The sequence below is a fragment of the Plectropomus leopardus genome, chromosome 13 (genome assembly GCF_026936395.1).
Source record: "Plectropomus leopardus strain MGB_pleo_1.0 chromosome 13, ASM2693639v1, whole genome shotgun sequence".
In the NCBI taxonomy this organism is placed as follows: domain Eukaryota; kingdom Metazoa; phylum Chordata; class Actinopteri; order Perciformes; family Serranidae; genus Plectropomus; species Plectropomus leopardus.
The window spans coordinates 25,333,678-25,352,154 of record NC_142188.1 but is presented as its reverse complement, the minus strand read 5'-3'; the positions used below and the strand labels follow the sequence as shown (position 1 = coordinate 25,352,154).

Here is an 18,477-nt window from a genome sequence, read left to right as displayed (position 1 = left end):
AACATTTGAGGCAAGAAATAGGCAATGCAGTGACAGATTCTTCACTAATATTTTATCAAACGCTGCCTATTTCAACAGTTTGACAGCAGTTGACAAGCAGTGATTGACATAACTGACAGCCATGTTTGAATCCTCAGGTCTGATCAAAGTAACAGTTTCAGCAAATATGACAAAAAATATTTTTTATAAAGTTACCAACAAGCTTTATTGAAAAATATGTCACTTTTTCTCTGAAAGGGCTCCGGGTAGTCATATTTAACATTTATTTTGTCTTTCCTTCTCCACCACACATCATTTTTGATAAAAGGTTTCAGATCACATTGCATTTCTACGTCATATATAAATCGTAAAAAACACATTAAGCTTAAATGACAATGCGTATTTACTCCACAACAAAACTATTTGATAAAATGTTTAATTAGTTCTTTATGAAATTTTTATTAAGTAGCACTGGAATTTAAAATTGTTGCACATCTAGACCCGAAAAGCAAAATACTGGGTACAATTACACAAAAACCCTAAAAAGCTTAATCACGATGTGTAAGACTTGCTCCGTACATCACTAAGCACTTGGCCACACTGGCATGGTGAATAGTAAAAGTGTGTTTATTCAGATGTTGCTTGAATCTTCGACTTGATCCAGTTCAGATAGTTAGTAACCCGTGTGTAGACCCCGGGCTTGTTCTTCCGTCCACATTGGTCTCCCCAACTCACCACGCCGTAAATAACATTCGCATTGTTCTCCTTACAAGTCAGCGGTCCTCCAGAGTCGCCCTACAACAAGAGCAAACAGCTGACTAGATAGCGAATGCACACACTCAGTACGTTTACTTAATGTTAGAAAAATTCACATTATGGTGTTAGTCCGACTAAAACTGGTATTTTAAAATACACGTAAACATGGTAGTCCCACTGACTCAGACTAAATCAACTTTCTCAAAGTCGGCCAAACACACATAGATAATGTGATTGGATGTCGCAGCTGCACTCACTCCAGATCAATCAGTCATGCAGTTGTTCTGAATAATAGCATTTAATTTTTTTTACAAACCTGACAGGAATCCACTCCTCCCTGCAGGTGGCCAGCACAGAACATAGTATTATCCAGGACTTTGCCATAAACATCAGGTTCAGAGCACTTGTCCTGGTTGATCAGCAGTACGTTGGCCTCCAGCAGGTGGTTGGAACCATAAACAGCTGCAGAGAGAAGGTGGAATAATCAGACTTTAAAGGGACAGTTCAACCCCAAATCAAAACTGCATATTTTTCCTCTTTCCTGTAGTGCTACTTATCAGTCCAGATAGTTTTGGTGTGAGTTGCAGACATCTTTGCGCCTCATATGACCAACACAAATCACACCAAAACAATGTACTGTAGATTGATAAATAGCACGACAAATGAATAGTAATATGTGTGTTTTTGATTGTTCCCGTGGGCTCACCACCCGTAGGAGGGGCCGTAGGGGTCGGGTGCAATGTGAGCTGGGCAGCAGCCGAAGGCAGGGACCTTGGCGGTCTGATCCTCGGCTGCAGAAGCTAGCTCTGGGGACGTGGAATGTCACCTCTCTGGTGGGGAAGGAGCCTGAGCTGGTGCGCGAGGTTGAGAAGTTCCGACTAGATATAGTCGGCCTCACCTCGACGCATGGCTTGGGCTCCGGAACCAGTCTTCTCGAGAGGGGATGGACTCTCTTCCACTCTGGAGTTGCCACTGGTGAGAGGCGCTGGGCGGGGACGGCAATACTTATTGCCCCCCAGCTCGGTGCCTGTACGTTGGAGTTTACCCCGGTGAATGAGAGGGTAGCCTCCCTACGCCTTCGGGTTGGGGACAGATCCTGACTGTTGTTTGTGCCTATGGTCCAAACAGCAGTTCAGAATATCCACCCTTTTTGGAGTCCTTAGAGGGGGTGCTGGAGATTGCTCCTTCTGGGGACTCCCTCGTTCTGCTGGGGGACTTCAACGCTCACGTTGGCAATGACAGTGAGACCTGGAGGGGCGTGATTGGGAGGAATGGCCCCCCCGATCTGAACCCGAGTGGTGTTTTGTTATTGGACTTCTGTGCTCGCCACAGATTGTCCATAACTAACACCATGTTCAAGCATAAGGGTGTCCATTTGAGCACTTGGCATCAGGACACAGTTCAATGATCGACTTTGTAGTCGTATCATTGGACTTGCAGCCGTATGTCTTGGACACTCGGGTGAAGAGAGGGGCGGAGCTGTCAACCGATCACCACCTGGGGGTGAGTTGGCTCCCATGGTGGGGGAGGACGCCGGTCAGACCTGGCAGACCCAAACGCATTGTGAGGGTCTGCTGGGAACGTCTGGCAGAGTCTCCCGTCAGAAGGAGCTTCAAATCCCACCTCCGGAAGAGCTACGACCATGTCCTGGGGGAGGCCGGGGACATTGAGTCCGAGTGGGCCGTGTTCCGTGCCTCCATTGCTGAGGCGGCCGACCGGTGCTGTGGCCGTAAGGTGGTCGGTGTCTGTCGGGGCGGCAACATCCAAACCCGCCGGTGGACACCGGCGGTAAGGGGTGCCGTCAAGCTGAAGAAGGAGTCCTATCGAGCCTTCTTGGCCTGTGGGACTCCGGAGGCAGCAGACAAGTACCAACTGGCCAAGCGGAGTGCGGCGGCATTGGTCGCCGAGGCGAAAACCCGGGCGTGGGAAGAGTTCGGCGAGGCCATGGAAAACGACTTCCGGATGGCTTCGAAGAGGTTCTGGACCACCATCCGGCATCTCAGGAGGGGGAAGCGGTGCTCTGTCAACACTGTGTATGGTGGCAACGGGGCGCTGCTGACCTCGACTCGGGACTTTGTGGATCGGTGAAAGGAATACTTCGAAGACCTCCTCAATCCCACCGACACGCCTTCCGTTGGGGAAGCAGGGCCTGGGGACTCGGGGGTGGGCTCCTCTATCTCTGGGGCTGAGGTTACCGAGGTGGCCAAAAAGCGGGGGTGGACGAGGTCCGCCCGGAGTTCCTCAAGGCCCTGGATGTTGTGGGGCTGTCGTGGCTGACGCAACTCTGCAACATTGCGTGGACATCTCTTTTTAAGAAGGGGGACCGGAGGGTGTGTTCCAACTACAGGGGGATCACACTCCTCAGCCTCCCTGGTAAGGTCTATTCGGGGGTACTAGAGAGGAGGGCCCGCCGGATAGTCGAACCCCAGATTCAGGAGGAGCAATGCGGTTTTCGCCCCAGTCGTGGAACTGTGGACCAGCTCTGGACCCTTGGCAGGATCCTTGAGGGTGCGTGGGAGTTTGCCCAACCAGTCCACATGTGCTTTATGGACTTGGAGAAGGCATTCGACCGTGTCCCTCGGGGAGTCCTGTGGGGGGTTCTCCGGGAATATGGGGTTTCGGACTCCCTGATACGGGCTGTCCGTTCCCTGTATGACCGGTGCCAGAGCTTGGTCCGCATTGCAGTAAGTCAAACTCGTTTCCGGTGAGGGTTGGACTCCGCCAGGGCTGCCCTTTGTCACCGATTCTGTTCATAACTTTTATGGACAGAATTTCTAGGCGCAGTCAGGGTGTTGAGGGGGTCCAGTTTGGTGACCTCAGGATTGGGTCCCTGCTCTTTGCAGATGATGTGGTCCTGTTGGCTTCATCGGGCCGTGACCTTCAGCTCTCACTGGATCGGTTCGCAGCCAAGTGTGAAGCGGCTGGGATGAGAATCAGCACCTCCAAATCTGAGACCATGGTTCTCAGCCGGAAAAGGGTGGTGTGCCCCCTCCGGATCGGGGACGAAGTCCTGCCCCAAGTGGAGGAGTTTAAGTACCTCGGGGTCTTGTTCACGAGTGAGGGAAGGATGGAACGGGAGATCGACAGGCGGATCGGTGCAGCGTCTGCAGTAATGCGGACTCTGCACCGGTCTGTCATGGTGAAGAGGGAGCTGAGCCGAAAGGCAAAGCTCTCGATTTACCGGTCGATCTTCGTTCCTACCCTCACCTTTGGTCACAAGCTTTGGGTAGTGACCGAAAGAACAAGATTGCGGGTACAAGCGGCTGAAATGAGTTTCCTCCGTAGGGTGGCTGGGCTCTCCCTTAGAGATAGGGTAAGAAGCTTGGTCATCCAGGAGGGGCTCGGAGTAGAGCCGCTGCTCCTCCGCGTTGAGAAGAGCCAGATGAGGTGGCTCGGGCATCTAGTTAGGATGCCTCCAGGACGCCTCCCTGGTGAGGTGTTCAGGGCACGTCCCACCGGTAGGAGGCCCCGGGGGAAGACCCAGGACACGCTGGAGAGACTACGTCTCACAGCTGGCGTAGGAACGCCTCGAGGTCCCCCGGGAAGAGCTGGACGAAGTGGCCGGGGAGAGGGAAGTCTGGGGTTCCCTGCTTAGGCTGCTGCCCCCGCGACCCAACCCCGGATAAGCGGAAGAAAATGGATGGATGGATGGATGTTTTTGATTGGGGGGGAATTGTTGATTTCAGTAATTTCAGGGACATAAAGGTTTACAGGATCTTTTACACTAAAAAATAAAATAAAATAAACATTAAGCTCCGAAATGCATTCCTCTGAAACAAACCAAAAATATCTGACTGAAAAATAGACAGTGTTTTTGTTTTTTTTTTTATAGGTGGCTAAATACACAAAAGTGGCCTTACAGTCCTCAGTGGCACCCCATCCAGAAATTTTACATTCTATCCCATCAGGCAGCTGGGCATCAGGCAGACAGGCTGTCTTCACAAACTGGGTCTCATTGGCACAAACTCCATCAGAGCCTTTCAGCCTCAACAAGCCTTTGGAAAAGCAGTATGGATAAAAGTCACAACAAAATTAAAAAAATAAATGATAAAGTACTTAACTTCTGGTACTTTTATATCACAATGTCAATAATTCTATTTTAAGAGTTAACAACCTGGGCTATAAATGCTATCATACTGTTGTCAATTATCTAATTATAATAGTGCTATTTGACTCTCTAAAATCTCATCCTTAGTTGAGTAAAAAGAATCAAAAGGATCTTTGATTTGTATATTACATCCTAACACTGTTGGTAATCTCAGTGAGGGAAGCATTGGTCACCTATGTCGTTGTAAACCGCTGTTTGAGTCTCTCTGTAGTTCTCATGTCTAATAGCCTCTTCAACTTTTACAGTTTGCTCTGTGGATTCCTCTGCATCCAGTGACAGACCTCCCATAACCACCTGCATGTCCTTATTTTGTTCGCTGTTGAAACACAAAAAACATGATTCACTCAAGATCAAGACCACATGTGAAAGCTATTCCATAATCAGGCGATGTTTTGTGATTTTTCATATTTATTTTGATTTGCTTACATGCAGTGTCCGGCTGTCAGTACCCAGCAGCTCTCGATGAGAACTCCTCCACATATATGTCTGAATGCCAGGTTGGAGTCCTTCGGTCTCACCTGCAGGGACACCTGCCAGGGTACGGCCCCAGGAGGAACTTTCAAACCCCCAAATATTCGTGTAATGGACTTCTTTGGCTGAGGCTGCCCACAGGTGACAAACTGTTGTGGTAAAGGGGTTTTAGTAGGGGGGAGAGGAACGTTAGTGGGGGGAGCAGAAGGTTGTGGAGTCTGGCTGGGCTTCTCAGTCATTGTGGGTGTGGTGGTTAGTTTGGAGGCTGCTATAGGTTTAGGGCTTGTAGACTGGGGCTTGGGAGCAGTGGGATCGGCATTGGTAGGGACAATGTCAGTTGGCGTCACACCTGACAACATACACGAAAAGATAACACAATAAAAGATAAAACAATAAAAATTGTTTTTGTCAATTTTAGTCATAAAGTTATGTGATGTTTGAAGGCTGACCTGTTGGTTCAGGACACTCTGTGACATCACAGTAGTCCCACGACAACTTGCGACCTTTTCTGTAGAAACACCAGGGCATCTCGTCTCCATCTGGGTTTCTGTGTCACAGAAAACGTGTGAGAAAGCGTCCTCTTAGTATGGGAGACCTGAGAGGCAAGTGAGGGACAAATTCCAGTGGTTTTTCTTAGTCTGGCTTGAATTATTGTCTTTTCTGTGTTTAGGACTTAAGAACAAGTGAAAGAAAGATTTTGCTGGGACAATCTCTCGAACTGCCCGAATTTTTTTCTTTTTTTGTAAAACAGGTGGGAAAAAAGTTCTGCCAAGTGAAAAAAAAGTTTTTTGACAGAATATTTTTTCAGTGTTTCTTGTTGTAATACTCATTTTCACTACAAAAGACAGAAGCTCACCATTATCCAAAAGGCAACCTCCAAGGCTAAAAAAAAGAAGCCACTGCACAAGCGCCAAAAACTGCAGTTCCTTGAAAGGCCACTTGAGACTGGCTACAAAACAGAGTAAATCCCAACAGACACAAAATAAAATAAAATGCCCAACTCTACAGTGAAAATAAAATGTTTACAGCCTGGTGCAAAAAAAAAAAAAATTTTTCATTTGACAAGCTGTCTGCCAAAATGACAAACTCGAGGCTTCAAAACAGCAGCAAATAAACCAGTGTGTAATGTCATGGTAATTATGTCCATTATTTATACAATCTATGCCACTACCTTATGTTCTAAATAGAACCACGTTTTATATGTACCTTGTATTTAGAATGTCTGGATAAATTAAAACTCACCTAGAATAAAAACGTAAATGCTTTTAGTCCTAATAAAAAAATTTAAAAAAAAAAAAATTTTCACCTGTTCCATGGATGGGGATTAAAAAAAAGGACCTCAAAAAGGCAAATCCTTTTTATCAGACCTAGACCATGGATATTAATATTTTTTTCCTCACTTGCTTCTCAGGGCTTCCATATCTTGAAGATGTCTACTCGTATTTGTATAGACTTGTTTATTTTCCCTCTGACCTGCAGAAGTTATGATGGCCGAGTCCATCTTTGTCTTCATAGGCGCTGAAGGGGTCAACTCCTCGCTCCAAGATGAAGTGAGAGTTCCAGTGGAGGCATTCATAGCCATCCTCTGTCTCACTCACATTTCCGCGGTATGACTCTCCGTCCTCCACATAGCAGTCATCTGGGCCTGAGAAAAAGACCTCACTCATTCAGTGTATGAGATATGGTGATATGCTGTACTAAAATAATAATGAAGGGTGCAGTATTTACCAACATGACAGAAACGTCCTCTGTACCCTGGAGGGCACTGGCAGTCAAAGTCATCACCGTCCCTGACGCATTGTCCACCATTTTGACATGGATTAGGCTCACACAGTGAAACTTTGGAGAAAAATAGTTAACAGTAAAAGCTTGCTTTAGAAACTTGTGGAAAAGAGGTATTCTGTCTTGTTTGGGCAAAGAAATACTCCTTACCAGTTCTGCATTTAGGAGGCTGGAAGGGCACCTTGCATTTACACTCATAGAACGGGGGAGTTGAAGTCAGCACACATTCACCACGACCACATTTACCTCTTTTACAATGTTTTGGACCTGACAAGATGACACAATAATTCATTTTTGCTCACTATATACTGTACATATGTGACCGGTGTGCAAGGGAAACGGGAGTTTGTTTCCAACCTCTCTCGCATCTTCTTCCCCTGAAAGGTCTTGGACAGTCGCATTTGAATCTCCTCTTGCCTTTCTCCTCACACACTCCGTTGTTGAGGCAGGGGTTTGGGTTGCATTCGCCTAAGATGAGAAAAGTTAAGAGGGGTGTTTAAGTTTTGAATTAGAGCTTCTGAATGCGATGCAGTCTGTTATGGGAGAATGTAACATTACAGATTGGCGTAATTAGTTAAACAGAATACATGAGTGTTGCTTCTCACACCTTCTGGCTCTTGAAGTTCAAAAAGCCACTCTGAAGGACTTTCATCGTCATCATCGTCATCATCACCAGCTCCCTCCAGGATGCTAAAGAAGATATCTGAAACAGTAATTTTACTTTGTAAGATTTTCTTCCTGTCTCTTTTACCCTATAAAACTAAATGTCAAATACTGTTTCATATACAATATATCATAAAAGGAATAAAAACAAGTACTCACCTTCAATAATTTCCTTAAATCCTCCTCTCCTTTTGCCATGTTTATGGTGCTCATGTTTGTGATGCTCATGATCATGACCATGGCCATCTCGATGACGATGTTTGTGTTTTTTACGCTTCAGCTGAATAATAATTTGACAGCATCACAAAAGAGTCATACTAATAAAAGATAACATGCAGTTGGTTTGTATAATCTTGATGACATTTATGACAAAACATTGCAGTGAATTACTCTTTTTAAACAGGAACATGGACAACAAGCTCTACTGCATTTTATTCCCAGCAAAATGTCTTATCAAACATTGCAACATTGTAAATGAAAGCCATTTGCTTATTGCTACACAATAGCCGTATCATATATTGAATACATACTTCAGCAGGTACGAGGAGCACTGCTACGAAGAGGCAAAAGAAGATGAGCTTTAGGTTCATGATGGCAGTGGATCAGAAGACATCCAGGACAGTCAAATGAGAGTGCACCGTCGGCAGATCGCTTGCCCTTTTCTAAACATTTGTGTAAGTTCTAACCTTTGATTCAGCGGGGGTTGACTGGCAACTGTCCCTATTGCTGAGTCACTTTTATTGATTTTAACTGTGCTCTTGGATACTGATTTTTCTTTGTAATAACAGGCAAAATGCTGTCCATGTTAGAAAACACTTGGAATGGACAAATAAATCACGCAAGATCAAGATCACTGTCTCTGCCACTCTTGATACAATTTTCATTTTGAAATTATTAAATTAAAACTTTAGTATGATGAGGATATGCGCACACTCAGAGACAACACAAAGTCTCAGAGAGCATATTTGCGAAGCCGATTGTTTGTTTGTGTAGACTTTGAATCCAAATACAGTGGGTGCTTTTCAGAATAAATTACTGTGCTTTTTAGATCTCCTTATAAATTTACAGTTTCAGTAAATTAAAATATTTACATAATTGTATGCTGAATAATATGTTCAATAACATGACTTGTATAACAGTGTAAGTAACTTTTATGATTTTCAAGTAAAATTAAAGCCGTTATTTAAGCAACTTTGTCATAGAGAAATAACTCAAAATGCACAAAGCACTGTTGTCCTGGCCTTTCTTTTCAACTGGGATGGGTCACACTGCTTCTAATATTTCTGCAATTTCATCAGATGGTTCAATACACACATACCAGCACTGAAAGAAGTGTGTAGTGTGCTCTTTTAACTTGAATCCTTGAAAGAAAATATACTCAGACAAGAATTTTTTATTACAATGTGCCTCAATGTCATCTGAAATAAGGTCAGCTATTTTGGAGTAGCAATCTATCGTTAACAAGGGGACCAGTGTATAAAAAGGCACCTTTAATGAAGTTTTTTTGTTTGTTTGTTTGTTTGTTTGTTTGTTTGAACTAATGGCTTTATTAATAGTTAAGAGTAATTTATAATGCTTTATAGATTATGTTTATCCTCCTCCTTTTTTTTTGAGCAAACTCATAAAAATATAGCTGAATATAACAAATTCATAATATTGGACCATTTACCTTAGTGGAAAATATTCTTAAAACATCTCCAAACCATGGTCCAAAACCCATTTATAAACAGCTTATTGCATTTTCAGTTTTAGACTGGGTAGATTAATATAAACTATGAAACACATGAGCATTTGGTAAATGGATTGCCAACATTATTGATGTATTATCATCAAATAGAAGGGATAAATACCAGAAAGATATTTCCCAATTTAGCAATCCAGATTTGCCTTCTAACTGATCTATAAAGTAGATATAATATAACACTATTTGCTTACTGTTAGCCCTAGCCTGTCAGCTTGTTGGTATGCTGATCTTTTGACCATTTTGGTGCATACTTAAATATCTCATATATGTGAATTATTATCATAAAGCTTTGTCCAAAGATTCATGGTCTCCTGAATATGAATCCCACTGACTTTGGCAATCCCCTGAATATTCTTGTAGGGCTACCATGAAGTTGATGATTTTGGCATTTAGAGAAATATCTCAAAAACTATAGATTGTCATGAATATGGTACTGGTATTCATGGTTTCCAAAGGATGGATTCTAATGCTAAATGTTTTGTGATTCCCTGACTTTTCCACTACCTCCACAAGAAGGTTAAAGTTTTCTCCTATCCTCTATAATAAATCTACATCAACAGGATGGAAATGTACCAAAGTGTGTACAACATCTATGTTTCCCAGGAGATATATCCAACTTTTACTTTGGTGCTAATATGAGGTTGAAAGAGGAAGTTTTAAGCTATATATTTAAGCTATAACATCACCTGAATGTCTTGCCATCAAAGTTGGTATAGATAGTCATGGTATCCAGAAAATGAATGCTAAATTATTTGGTAATTCTCTGACTTTTCGTTTAGCTTCACCGGCAGGTCAAAGTTTTTGTTAATGCTGTGAAAAATCTCAACATCTACTGAATGGATTGGAATAATTAATAAAGCCATTAGTTACAGCTTATAAACCCTTAAAAAAGAGAACCCCAAGAATGAGTCCAATACAACCCAGAAATGACTCAGCATGTCAGCACCTCAGGTTCCCTCGTCTCAAAGCCAATGGAATTTTTGAGTGGGTTTTTGCTTAAATCACTAGTTTCATCAGGATATGATAGATTAGATTTAAAGGCCTGCGATCTATTTAACACAATATTTTTTGCTTATTTCACAGTCAGTTAGAGAAGAATATGCCAAAAAAAATTTTTGCCAAAAAAAATCAGAACAATATCTAAGCCTAAATCTTTTTCCTAAAACTTAAAACCAGGATCGCTGACTGAAAGCCCTATGGCAAACTTTTCCCAGCAGCCATAAAACATGGATTAACAACAAAACCATTTAACAAAAGTATAAAAGTCAGCTTAATGATAACTGTCAAGCTTCACAGAAAAAACAAACGTCTTTTGTACGTCACATTTCCCCCATATATACAACATGCTAATGTTATTAGCATAAGCCTATGGCTTTTTAAATTGCACAAATTATCTTAGCGGCTAGCGGACTTTTCCTCCACCCATAATTTAACCCATAGATGTATTATTTATGCTTTTTCTTACTCACCACTGGTTTAAGTCACCACATCTCCCGACAAAACAGCACGGTTGAATTAAAGTCTGCATGTACGTCTTTTCAGCCAAACATTTTTGAAAATGAGCAGCTAATGCTGCTATTAGCAGGGAGCGAGGTTAGCCCATGACAGGATGTGACGTTTCTGAGTACTGCTTTTGTTTACATATAACACGTTGTCTGTTGACCTGTTGACTCGCAGTTTCTCAGAAAACAAAGCATTTCCAGAGTGATGATTTATTCACGAGTAAATAGCGTTATTCTCATCACCTGTCTCTTGTCTGCTTCTCATCATCTGCCTGTGATGGTAACACAGAATTTTCAAAATAAAGGTGCATCTGATAGAGGATGATATGGATCAATGTTTACACTTCGCATGGATGATACAGGATCATTGCTCATTGAATCAATGTATCAGTCCAGATCGATGGATCATTACACCCCTAGAAGTTATGTCTGCCGTTACAAGGTAAAGAGACTTTCACATTTTGTTCTACAACATAAAATACGTCAGTAAGTACCCCACTGGCAAACTTTGAAGCTCATGGGTCTAAAAAACAGAGCTTGCTATCAAGTGGCTAAATGGGACTACAAAATTTCATCACGCCGAACACGGCTTTACAGTCTCGTAGTGGTGACGACCCAACCTTAGTGTGGTCGTTTTAGCTTAGTGGTGTTCATTAGTGAAGATTATCTTGTTGAACAGAACATATAAGTATCATAAACATGTGCTTGCCACAGAATTTATTTTCTGCAATGATCCAAAATGGAAAAATCCCATATGCTTTTTGACGAGGGAACCACGGTTACATTAACATCTGGGTTGGTCTACAGAAAAAACATCATCCTTGTGGCACTCTACTGGTGCGTTATTATAAAATGGTGCCGTAGCAGGGAGTTACTAAAAGCTTCTTTTTTTTTGAACCACTGATCAGAGATCACTGGTAGGAGATGGATCATTACAGATTACAACTGGCTCAGCATTGTTGCCATTGTGGTCATGACCAGGACACAGGGCCAGGTGGAGGCAGTCCGAGAAGGTCCCTGCACAGAAGGAGAACAGCGGTGTCATGTTGTCTGCCTCAAGGAACGTCACCAACCCTGCAGGGAAACTACACATAACACCAATCCGACAGAAGCGTTTTGTGAAAGGCAGCTGGTGGGGCACGCCTCCATGCCACGCTGTATACTCCCCATCAAAGAACTCCACGCACCAGGACTCGTCCCCGCGGCCCAGCCAGCAGTCCTCAGTGGTTCCCTTACGGGGAAGGTTGGGATGGGTGACACCCAGTTCCCAGTAAGTCTTCCCAGTCACATCAATCTCCCAGTAATGGCGACCAAAGCTGAAGCCTTGCAAGCTGATGACATTGAGGGTGGTGTCAAAGCGTCCAGGGAGGTCAGGGAGTTGCTGCCAGGTGTCTGTGTAGATGGCACTGTCACCTTCGGGAGAGATGATCAGCTTTGGGTGGGCTGTGTCTGGATCCAGACTCACCTCACTGGAATCTGTAGACAGATATTTAACAGCATTTGTACAGAAAATTAAAAAAGAGGTCAAGCTTTTATGAACACGTAAGAAACAACGAGTGAACTGACAACTCTTGGCGAGTTTCTTTATTATAGGAGTCTGTGAGCTGATGAGCAGAAGCATGTTGTTGGCGAGGCTGAGGATCTGGTCAGCTTTAACTTCATCCAGGCTCACACTGCTCGGGTCCGTCCTGTTTAGCAAGTCCATTACTCTGTAGGAGGCAGACCATAATAAGAAAAATCAGCTGCTGCTCCATTTTAATATATATATATTATTCACTGTGATTTAATACTATACCTGTCCACTGTCTCCATGTCTTGCTGCTCAGGGTATGAAAAGAAAGACTGAAGAAAAGCAGAAAAATTAATATTAAACAAATTCTGAAAGCAAAATATAACATTTTCAATTCCCACACACAAAAGAGAAGGTAGGTAATGAATTTTATGTCGTATTTCGTCCAGTGGACTTTAAGTTTAATCACCATTGTGTCAGGCTCTGTGTCGGTCTGCTCCATTGCCACAGTGAGTCTGGCCAGGTCCTGCTCGATCTCCTGGATTAGAGAACAGTTCCTCTCCATCAGTCCATCCAGAGCACAGACAGCAGCCCGCTCCTCCATCTCCAGGTGGGACAGGGTAATCCTCAAGTCCTCGTCCAAGACGGCCTGGATCTCCTGGTACTTCCGTATGATGTTCTCCCTTATCACTGAGGACTTTTTCTGAATCAGGCATAAGCATGTATTAGTTTAAAATACAGCCTGATGGCATCATGATTATTGTGTTTTTGCTAAACAACTGATGCATTTTTTAATAATCAAATGTAATGTCACAAGAAAGACTGAATTATTTCATGTTGTGGCAAAATTTCATCACTAACTGGTATGTCTATGGAAGCTCATTTCTGCCAATGTGTTTGTTTGGGGGTTGGGTCCTGGGGGGATCCAGTAAGTCATTAGAATGAGAAATTTTCTCAAAATATTATTGCAAATCCTTATCAAAATATCAACTCACTTATCTCAAAATAACATCTTCATATCTTAAAAATAATGACATAGAATCTCACAGTGATGACTTATTATCGCAAAGAATGAAACTCTTTCTCAGGAATAATGACTTAGTATCTCGAAAAATAACAAAAAAAATGTATTTTTAGAAAGCCACTATTTTTTTTTTTTTTTTAAATTTGATTATATTGACCTTTTTTGGGATTATTTTGAGGTATTATTTGGAGGTAGTTAGCCATTATCTTTTTTTTATGATTTCCATCACATTGGCTAAAATGGGCTTCCATAGCATCCCCTGAAAACAACTTACTGTGATCTCTGACTGTCGTGCTGCCAGCTTTTTCAGTCTGTATTTAACTGCGTCTCTTTGCTTCTTTAGACACTCTTGGTGATTTTCTAATGTCTCCTGTAGAAAGGGTTGCACACACATTCAGCACAGCTCAGTTCAACACCAGTCAGACAGCTGTGGTGAAGTGTGGCTGCAGAAGCAGTTTCTTGTGAGATGATGAACAAAGCTGAGATTGAAAGTCAGGAGTGTGTACTGTAACAGCCATATTGTATTTATCTTTGACTGTATACCATATTTTCTGCATTTTGAGACTGTATGTTCACACGGTACAGTTTTGTGTAGCAGCGCTGAAGGCTTTGCTCTGTTTCTGCGACCTAATCGGGCTGAAAATGATTCCCCTTGATCTCCTCATTGCCATTACATGACTGGCACACTGTAGTGTTGTGAGCTCAGAAGCGGACATCTGTCTTCCAGATTCCATGTATCGGTATTTGTCAGTGCTGCCTTCTCCAAGATGAAAAACATTATTTTTGTGTCCACAATCACTCACATTTGTCTCATAATAATTCCCCCTGTGACTGAATGAGGCCATACTGCAGCTCTGATAAGCAGTCACTGTAAAAGTGATGCATTTGATACCTAAGAAGGATATTTTTTGTCATTACTTTTTAAGACCCATACTGGTATTTTTAGGCTTCTTTTCACAAATTGCTTCAAGCTGTATCATCATAGACATTTTCCAAAGCATGCAGTGGTTTTCTACAGTATTTTGTTAAAGTGCACCTCCATCCAAAATTATATTTTTGTTTTGTTACCTTCCTTGGATGTATCACTGCACCGAATGATGTTTGTGACAGTGTTTTGACACTCATCTGGTGAAGGAGGACAGCTTCTCTGTGATCACCTTAAATCTCAGTTTAAGATGCTTATGTTGGAGCAGGATTTTGTGACATCACAACTAGTTTGGAAGCAAATCACAGCCTAGTATGCCACTTACGCAAGTCTGGTGTGAAAACCTGAAACCTCCAGTGCTTATACAGACTTATCAGTGAAGAGAAAAATCCTGTGTGTACTAGTTTAAAATGAACAATACTTTTATATTTATAGATTATGAATTTTTCGAGTGTCAAGTGAATCCATGCAATTTTAAGAATTTTAACTGGGTTACAGAACCTTTTTTTTGTGAAAAAACCTTATCAGACACAAATATAATTATATAATATAATATAATAAAATTCTGATGTTTGTTTTTTTATATATATATTTCTTAAATTCTTTAACTGTGTCTCTCCTGCTATCCATGGAGGCACTGTTGTGTTCATTTCAGTATACATAAAAAATAAAATTGGTAAGATTTTAAACATGCTTGAGGTCAATTATCCATTCAGCTGAAAATTAGTTTCCTCTCTTTTTTGGTCATTACCTTATCATTGTGCAGCAAGGTAGTCAGTATCAGGCATGGTCATGAACAGTCTTCAGGCTAGTATTTAATAGCAATGTTAGTGTGAGAGCCTCTGATATCTGATAATGAAATGTATCTATGCTAATCTGTTAAGATAAAATAAAGTTTTGTTAACTGTGGTGCTTTTGAACAGTATATAAACCTGAATACACTATAACAAAGTATGTCATGGTGGGATTCCATGAATGTACAATTCAACATTTGCATTTAAAGTATTTTCTATAACTTAATTATCACAAAAAGTACATTTAACAATTAAAAAATTCGCCTTAAACATCTATAACGGTGAATACACTTTTTTCAACAAATGTAAAATGATGACCTTTTTGGACCATTTTTGTGGAGAGAGTTGATGGAGCTGAACAAGGTAGGCCCCAAAATGGCCTTAAGAAATTCATTTTATAATATAAACCTGGCTACTGGTTTCACTAGGGCCCTGGCTCTTTTTTGACTATTGTTATATAATTGAGGATGTATTGTGTGAGCATAAATGGCAAAAAATATAAGCTAGTATGTAACCTAGAAGCAACGTGGTACCATACAAGCCTGATAAGAGTTAGCTGCTTTGCAACACTGCTTTCATAAATACACAGAGTACCACATTGTTGGAAACACAAACCCAAGGACAAACAATAGGAAAACATGACTATAACAAACAGAACAATATTTATGCATTGAAGAGGTTAATGCAGCTGCCAAGGCTCGGACGTCCTGTCTTACCAACTGCACTTAAGTAACCTTTGCTTGCAACTCTATTAACTGCAAACAAAACATTGCTAACAAAATAATATAATATTTAATACACATATTCACAGTGATGCATTCTATTCCTAAAGCAAGATTTTGCAAATTGTTGTTTCCATCATACCAATATAAAATATGAAAACTGATAGCTGCTTGGAATGAGGGAGCTCATTCTTATTTAACCTAAAAAACAGTGGTATGCTTTGGAAAATGTTCTATATGCAGCACATGAAATGATGCAAATGGGTTTTCAAGGCACACTCTGTGATGAAGTTTTGATTTAGGCAATGCTCGAAGAGTAATTCTAGATATTTAGTATGTTGTTGTGTTCACTAGTCTGTGCACTGACATCAGAGGTTTATTTGTCTCCGAACAAAGCTTAAAGATGTAGCTATATACTTTAGATACTCACATCACAGTAAAAGGTTAAGCTAATATAAAAGGATGCTTCCTGACAGGGGCCCCATTTAATCAGAGTTTGTGTCGTAAGTCAATAAACTCTACTATCTGATTGTTCCCATAAAAGTCAACCAGTCCTCAGATCACCTCTCACCCTGTGTAACTTCACAGAACTACTGTATTTATATTGGTGAAATGTGAAGAAGAAAGCAGAGAACAGAAAAGAGGCGGTGGGTACCTTTGGTATAGCTGAGGATCATATGGTTCATGGTGATTTAAAGCTTTATTGGCTTAGATTTCAATACAACAAATGGCAGTGTGGGTTTTTTCATTTATAAAACAGTACTTTTCAAATACAGTTGTTTCTTACATTAGGTGTTTTTTCTAGTTGTTGGTTACTGTACGTCGGATACGGCACTAAAATATATTAAGATTTGTACTTCCAATACATGTAAAGGGAAAGTGTCTGGCCATGTTTATGAGAGCCTGAGAAGAGAGACATTTTTCTTTTTGTCAGGGGCGGATGAATGTTTGGTGGCGTGTACAGTAGCCGAGGGGGGGGAGGGGGGATGAAGATGTGTAGGTGCTCGGATGATTCATTATTTTCATGAAGATCCGGTAAAACAGTTGATGGGTCAGCTGACTGCTGTCCCAGTGGCTTTTTAATTTTTTATTTTGTTTTTTAAATCAAAGACTCACTGAGCCGATTCTTGCAAACTTTGGACTAAAACTGTTTCAGCCCAAGCGAAGGAAAGCTGACACATGTTCAAGCTACGAGCATGGACATATCGTAATGGCGCCATGAGGTTCTACTGTACTTACAAAGTTCCACAGGAATCAACAGCAACAAATAGTAGGAAGAAACAAGCAAGAAAGAAAGGAAAGCAGTTCCACTCAAAGCAAAGCAAGAAGTAAAACAAGCGCAGTCAAACCAAATAACATGACCCTATTTATCATTCATTCTTTGTCATTTTTGAACATGGAAGAGATTCCCATTCCTCGTCTCCTGTGCAACTGGACAAATCACTCAGCTCACAGTCTCAGGAAGTGTCAGAGCAAAAAGAGTCCATTTCACGGCTTCCTTGATTATGCCAGGATAAAAACAAAAACCCAGAAGAAAAGGAAATAAACCAAAAACCTACATCTAGATTACAGTTGTCGTGTGCTATCTGAATGAATGTACAGTGTGTGCATGCTGCTCTGAGTGCTAGAAGAGCTTGGCCTTCTTTTTCATGTCGTTGCGTTTCCACAGGGGAAGCCTGTCAAACTCCTGGATCTCCATTCCAAAGATGTCAAAGAACGTTTCGGGTGCTAAGTGGCGCTAGAATTGAGAACAAAGGTGGAGAAAACAAAGGAGGGGAGGGTGGGAGGGGAAGGGGGTGTTTCGTGATTAGCACCAAAAGCCATAAAAAGGGTCACTGCAAAAATGACAAGAAGCAATGGATACTGCACATTCCTTGCTACAGTTGTATTTGTGTAACATGTCATTTACACAAAGTAGAGAAATCCAGTATCAATTTGCGGACAGTCAGGTGGAAATCTGATACCTCCAGTCTGGTTCTGTCCACATCCCTGGGCAGTTTAGCTCTCCCTCTACTGGTTATCATGAGCATTTCATAGGGGTACACCTTCAGAAGGAGACACTTGGTCAGTGAACAGGTCAAATCTACAAGCTGGAAGTTAAGCTTCACACAGTTGCAAACCACCTTTATCAAACAAAACTATCAAATTTGGATATTTTTGTCTGTGACAGAGGGAACACTGGGTGGGAGAACAGGTATGTGACAGGAGGCTGACTGGGAGTGAGAGCTGTCATTTTTTTAGGTTGTTGGGGAAATGCAGGGTGCTATGATGTGCACACTTTTTTTGGGTGTAAAAACGTGCAATTAGGTACGGGCAAAAACATGAAACATGTTATGTAACGGCCTGTATTTTTAGAGTAATTTAATGCGAACTAAAAAAAGAACTACCACCAGTGATGTAGGCCAAGTAAATCCACATGGGAATGATTGTCCTGGAAATCTGAGGTACTTCTGCGTTTCTAAATACCTAATCCCCCCCCTGCATATAAAGAAACTGG

The 18,477-nt window shown here is 41.7% G+C and overlaps 3 protein-coding genes across 14 annotated transcripts in view; all 3 read right to left on the bottom strand.

Moving 5' to 3' along the window:
- Window positions 1-179: 179 nt before the first annotated feature.
- LOC121942790 (factor VII-activating protease-like) lies at window positions 180-8,430 on the bottom strand. The gene is made up of 13 exons (XM_042486050.2): window positions 8,290-8,430; window positions 7,919-8,039; window positions 7,704-7,799; window positions 7,454-7,564; window positions 7,247-7,363; window positions 7,043-7,153; window positions 6,788-6,959; window positions 5,764-5,861; window positions 5,270-5,663; window positions 5,017-5,159; window positions 4,596-4,730; window positions 1,052-1,197; window positions 180-774 (listed from the first exon to the last, which is right to left on the bottom strand). Exons 1-13 carry the CDS (start codon window positions 8,347-8,349, stop codon window positions 607-609), a joined length of 1,872 nt encoding a protein of 623 aa, XP_042341984.2. The 5' UTR covers window positions 8,350-8,430; the 3' UTR covers window positions 180-606.
- A 160-nt stretch (window positions 8,431-8,590) lies between these two features.
- On the bottom strand, window positions 8,591-16,515 carry LOC121943594 (putative E3 ubiquitin-protein ligase TRIML1). Its single transcript, XM_042487155.2, has 5 exons — window positions 13,814-16,515; window positions 12,985-13,218; window positions 12,801-12,847; window positions 12,572-12,714; window positions 8,591-12,481 (listed from the first exon to the last, which is right to left on the bottom strand). Exons 1-5 carry the CDS (start codon window positions 13,931-13,933, stop codon window positions 11,910-11,912), a joined length of 1,116 nt encoding a protein of 371 aa, XP_042343089.2. The 5' UTR covers window positions 13,934-16,515; the 3' UTR covers window positions 8,591-11,909.
- Window positions 16,516-16,661: 146 nt separating this feature from the next.
- ablim1a (actin binding LIM protein 1a) overlaps window positions 16,662-18,477 on the bottom strand; it is a 54,811-nt gene continuing 52,995 nt past the window's right edge. For 10 of the 12 annotated variants that reach the window (XR_015778368.1, XR_015778367.1, XR_015778362.1 and 7 more), the window contains one exon: window positions 17,945-18,025. Coding sequence is in view for 1 of the 12 variants with exons in the window: in XM_088086196.1 (XP_087942322.1) it covers window positions 17,605-17,718; window positions 17,945-18,025 (195 nt within the window). In the remaining 11 variants the exon portion in view is untranslated. Of the gene's footprint in view, window positions 17,719-17,944; window positions 18,026-18,477 lie in introns of those variants that run through there. The other 2 variants (XR_015778364.1, XM_088086196.1) reach the window with 1 other exon arrangement.

Excerpts from the sequence above, each read along its gene's own strand:
- LOC121943594 (XM_042487155.2), bottom strand. The coding sequence starts at position 13,933 with ATGTGTGTGCAACCCTTTCTACAGGAGACATTAGAAAATCACCAAGAG. Across the intron at positions 13,219-13,813 it reads CACGACAGTCAGAGATCACA|AAAAAGTCCTCAGTGATAAG; the intron begins GTAAGTTGTTTT and ends TGCCTGATTCAG. Across the intron at positions 12,482-12,571 it reads AAAGAAACTCGCCAAGAGTT|ATTCCAGTGAGGTGAGTCTG; the intron begins GTCAGTTCACTC and ends ATCTGTCTACAG.
- LOC121942790 (XM_042486050.2), bottom strand. The coding sequence starts at position 8,349 with ATGAACCTAAAGCTCATCTTCTTTTGCCTCTTCGTAGCAGTGCTCCTC. Across the intron at positions 8,040-8,289 it reads TGCTCCTCGTACCTGCTGAA|CTGAAGCGTAAAAAACACAA; the intron begins GTATGTATTCAA and ends ATTATTATTCAG. Across the intron at positions 775-1,051 it reads GAGGAGTGGATTCCTGTCAG|GGCGACTCTGGAGGACCGCT; the intron begins GTTTGTAAAAAA and ends CTCTTGTTGTAG.